The sequence below is a fragment of the Cyprinodon variegatus genome, unplaced genomic scaffold (assembly GCF_000732505.1).
Source record: "Cyprinodon variegatus isolate N-32 unplaced genomic scaffold, C_variegatus-1.0 Scaffold678, whole genome shotgun sequence".
Taxonomy (NCBI): Eukaryota; Metazoa; Chordata; class Actinopteri; order Cyprinodontiformes; family Cyprinodontidae; genus Cyprinodon; species Cyprinodon variegatus.
The window spans coordinates 405,139-410,377 of NW_015151131.1; the positions used below are offsets into that span (position 1 = coordinate 405,139).

General features: G+C 38.3%; 1 protein-coding gene across 1 annotated transcript in view; it reads left to right on the forward strand.

The window, feature by feature from the left end:
* The window catches only part of sos2 (SOS Ras/Rho guanine nucleotide exchange factor 2), a 66,441-nt gene that overhangs the window by 30,676 nt on the left and 30,526 nt on the right, over positions 1–5,239 (forward strand). The window contains exons 2-5 of the mRNA XM_015394215.1: positions 8–133; positions 262–393; positions 608–772; positions 864–1,070. Of these exons, the coding sequence (XP_015249701.1) occupies positions 8–133; positions 262–393; positions 608–772; positions 864–1,070 (630 nt within the window). The remainder of the gene's footprint in view (positions 1–7; positions 134–261; positions 394–607; positions 773–863; positions 1,071–5,239) is intronic.

Sequence of the window (5,239 nt, forward strand, 5' to 3'; positions counted from 1 at the left end):
TGCACAGGTACAGGAGCAGGTCCACCCAAACCTGAAAGCAAAGGAGGATGCCCTGCAGCACATTGAAGAGCTGATCCTGCAGCTGCTCAACATGCTGTGTGTGGCCCAGCCTCGCACTGTGCAGGATGTAGAGGTACTGACCCTTCATTTCTCTTCTGGTATTTCTTTTCTGAAAAAGGACATGGTTTTAATATATATATAGAAAATGCTCATTTTAATCTGTAATTTAAAGAAGCAACTTCTTGTCTTTGCTTTCAACAGGAACGCGTGCAGAAAACCTTTCCCCACCCGATAGATAAGTGGGCGATTAACGATGCCCAGGGAGCTATTGAGAAACGTAAGAGAAGAAGCCCCTTGCTTCTCCCTGTGGACAAAATACACCCATTGCTTAAGGTAAAGCTGAACTCTCTCCATTTTCTTCCATTTAGAAGCCTTAGTTTCTGAGAGATGTTTATATAAACGAGGTTATAGTTTTGGATTACTAGTCTAATTGCTGCACAGTAATTACTCATCCTCCATGTTTAGACAAACGCTTTAAATCAATGTGACTCAACCTTCAACATGTGTTTTGCTCTATGTAAAGTATTTTGTTTTTTTCTTTGTTTAGGAGGTTTTGGGCTACAAGGTGGACTACCATGTGTCCCTGTACATCGTGGCAGTACTTGAATACATATCAGCTGATATACTCAAGCTGGCGGGCAACTATGTGGGCAACATTCGGCACTATGAAATCACCCAGCAGGACATCAAAGTCTCCATGTGTGCAGACAAAGTAAGTCGGTTGAGTTTGAGCTTATTGAGTGGAAGGAACGGCTATGTTTAATTGCTTTTTACTAATCTGATCTGTTTAACATCTGTATTAGGTGTTAATGGACATGTTTGACCAGGAGGAGGACATTGGCTTGATGTCGCAGTTCACGGAGGAGCCTTTGTCTCTCTCTGAGCTTTCGTATGACGAACTGGTGAAGCTTGAAATCGCAGAGGAGCGTCAGTATCTACGAGAGCTTGACCTTATTATCAAAGTGTTCCGGAACCATTTCCTGTCCCACCCCAAAGTCTTCACAGACGAGGTGAGGAACATCAAGCTAAAGCTAAAAACATCTAAGCGCTGCTTTTACGGGGTTTCTCACAACCTTTGAAAGGTTTCCTTTGATTTATTTGAGATGTCCTAGTTTGAATTTTTTTAGTTTCCTTCTGTTAATCACTGTTACAGTGGTACACTAAAGCCCATGTACTTGAACATAGCCCTACTAATACTTAGTTGGATATATTTTGTTAAAATTCACTATTCTACTTTGAGTTTTTGTCCAATCTTCTATGTGAAGCTTTGGGGCAAACTTTATTACACGGGCATTCTAGAAATCAGTGTTAGCCTGCATGTCATTCCAAAACCAGTTTGATGCTTCCCATTGGTGCACCCAGTTTTTAAAAGAACTAATCTAACATGTTATAAAAAACTAATGATTAGTGTTCTTCCAGTTTGCTCCCATACACTGTGTACAATATATACTGATAGTATTACTTGCTCTCAGCATGATACAGCCACTATCGTGCTTCATGCTATGTTCAGACCGCAAGCAGCAAGAGCAGCAAAATTTCATTTTTTTATGCTTGTACCAGTTTAGTTCTGACGCGCGGCTGAAGCATCTTTGCTGATCCAGCTGCGCGGTGGAAAAGTGGGTCTGATGCCCGGTGGGCGGAGCTACTCTATCCTTTCTCTGTCTGGAACAATGGCAGCTATATTTGCTGTGATCAGCGGGTAAAAAGTAGTTTCAATGTATTTAAGTGAGAAAGTCCACCTGAAAACTTAATCTGTGCAGTCAGTTCATCCAGATTACCATTCCGCCTATAAATATCGTTTCTCTGTCGGAGCCCCTTAGACCCCCACATACCGGGGGTGCGCTGTCACTGGGAATCCCATTTAACAGCAGTCTCTGGCTTGGTCTCCTCTTCGCAGTTTGCCGCGGCGGCTGGAAAACGTTTTTCATGTAATTAATCCAAACTGCAGGCACCAGGATAATAAAAGTGAACATGTTTTTCTGGCAGATTACAGCATTTTAAGTTAATTTAGGCGTTAATAAACTGTTTCAGAGTGATCTGTATCATCAGCGATGTGTCTGTCTCCATGCCAACTCCCAGATCAGCTTCTCTGATGTGGCGCATCCAGCAGCAATAGTTTGATTTTTCCAACTCCTGCATCAGCTACTTTCGCATTGCGTCAGGTGCTCAGAAACGCTGCTCATGCTGCCCAAAACACGCTGCAGGTCCTTTGGCTGCGCCTTGATGCGCGTCAACCATTGACTTTGCATGTAAACTAGCTGCTTCTGCTGCTTTAGGTGTGAACGTAGCATTACAGTTTTCCAAAAACATTTCCTCTCATTATGACGTATACCTCACCCTATGATCCATAGAACTGTGAAACAATTTACCAATATATATATATATATATATATATATATATATATATATATATATATATATATATATATATATATATATATAGTAAGAAAAAAAAGGAAAATTTAAAGTCTGAAAGTTGTAGAAACAAGAAGACAGAAAACATACATAGTATGAAAAGAATAGAAAAAAATTAAAGGAAGCTTTATAGAATAATGAAAAACACACTTTAGAGTGGGGAAAAATTCATTAATATGCACTTACTAATAAGAAAATGCCTAATCAGGTAAAGAAAGAGTTTAAAACATTGAAAAATAGCAACTTGTTAAACAAGCGATGTAAATATAAGAATCATAACCATTTGAACTGTGCAAACAGTTATTTTATAATCAGAATCATAATATGTCCTATAACATCACTATGGTGAATATTAAGGGGATTGGAACAATGCAAACACATTCTCAATCAGACCAATAACCTTTGCAACCAGAACCACATAAACTTTTTTTCTGCCTGTTGAGATGATAGTGCGGACGGCAGGATCTGTGGAGCTGCTTCTTTGTGCACTGAGGATGCAAAAGAATAAGCTCTGCAGCTCTGCCACAGCTGAATACGTTGAGTAGATGTACCACAGTGTTATCTTTGCTGTAAACCTCATAGTGATGCTTTTAAAATTATGTGAAATATGCTAAATAAATATATATATATAAATAAAACAAAAATCTATTAACTTAAATGCTAAATTTAATTGAAATTCCTACTCTGTTCCATTTTGTCAGTAGCTGTGGGCAGCTTACTCAGAGCCACTTTAGCCACATATTGAAACACCCAACAAGGCAATTTAAGCCAAATCCCCACTAAGATCATTGAAAGATTAAAACCAAAACTCTGTAATCTTTAATTTGGGCATTAGGGTCTAAAAGCCTTTAAAGCCTCCAAATAGGCTTTTTTTTTTAAAGAGTTTTTCTTTCCCCCTGTAAACAACATCCTTTTAACACGCCGCTTGTCCTCAAACCGGGTATTTATTGTTTACAGCTACTCTGAACTACTAAAACCTCACATCCTGGTGGCTAATTAACATCAAATTTGTATTTTGTGTGGACTGACTGTCCCTTACAAGTCAGCGGTTTATTTCGGGCTTCAAAGAAATTTCACTTTTTCAAGCATGAAAAAATATACTGTAGCAACTAATATAGGCCCTAAATTTCTTTTACTATTCAGGGATTAGTATAGCTTGCCAACATTAATTGATTTGAGTGTGCCTAGGTTTAGAAGAAGTTTGTGCGAAGTCGAGTTTCATGAATTGCTGTGGCTTTGCATATTTTGGGTTGGGTAATTTGTGGTATCATTTGGGTGAGGAGCATAAACCTTTGTGAGGCCCATAGGAACGCAGAACATGTAATTAAGTTTAGGCAGAAACAACATCTGCATCCCCAGCCAGAATAACCTCAATTATGTCTGTTGAAATACAGCATCATCTAAAGGAACTCAGAGATGACGAGGAAGTGCCGCATTTAAATAACGGCACGGCTGAGCTTCTTTCTAGACTGAAGAAGTCAGCAAATACTCAATAAGGTTCCCATCCTTTTCACAATTGTTCTGAGAAATATGAGCCATGTTGTTATTGATTGGAACACATTCTTATGAAGAAACAAACCATGGAGTATCAGTGCCCTACAACCATATTCTAACCAGCAAAAGAAAAAATCAATTTGACTGGATGATCTGGTTGAATTAAGTGTCTTGAAATGACATGTGTTTTGAATTGGTCCCATATAAATAAATATAATTCAAACTGAATTGAATAGAAAACATGGATTTCAAATCTTGTCATTTTTAAAAAATATTGAAAACATTTTTAATTCAGCATCTTCATTTCAATACCACTAAATCAAATCCAGTTTAGAGGTTTGCTAATGAACTTTATTAAAGTAGGTAACCAATGGCATCATGAAGGATTAAGGAACAGAACTGTTGGACAATGTCAACCAACCCATGCATGACGTGTCTGCAGAGATGGAGAGTTTCTTCCATAACAGATCTATGTACTCTAGATGCACAGATGAGCAATGGCTCCCTCCCAGCAACTGTTAGATATTATAAACATTACGTCTACTAATAAACCTAATTAGTGTTTGTTTGTAAAGTACCATTCAGTAAACAGAGAATTCAAAATGCTTTACATAAATTCAACAATAAAAGAGAAGAAATCAAGATAAAAACATAATAAAAGCAGGTAGTAAAAGAATTGGACCAAACCTGTAAACTAATAATCCATCATTTTACAGTTTAACAGTCAAAGTCATTTGTAAAAGAAAATATGTATTTTTAACTTTTAATTTAAAATATCTCAGGCGTCCAGTTGGGGCAGTGTTTAGCGCACACGACCCAGGTGTGGATACCTTAGTCAAGGGTTGTAATCCGACCTGTGGTCGTTTCCCGCATGTCTCTCCCTCTCTCTCATACTCCCTTTCTTGTCAGCCTACTGTTGAAAAAACGAGCCACTAGTGCCGTAAATAAAATTAAAAATAATAACTCAGGCTTTTAGTGCTTTTACAGTCTTCTTGGAGTTTGTTCCAGTGAAGTGGAGCATAGGAACTAAATTCAGTATGTATTGATGTGCTGATCCATTCAGTGATTTATAGTTTCTTCCTGTTAAAAGGAAGTTTTTCCTCTCCACTGTCGCTGCAAGCCTGCTTAATGTGAGGGATTGCTGAAGAGTCAATGAGTCGACACAATCAGCTGGTTTTCCTTAAATAGAAAACTTTGACTCAATCTGAGGCCCCGTCCACACGAAGACGAACCCTGGCCTAAACGCACAAATTTTTCACCAAACCAGCCT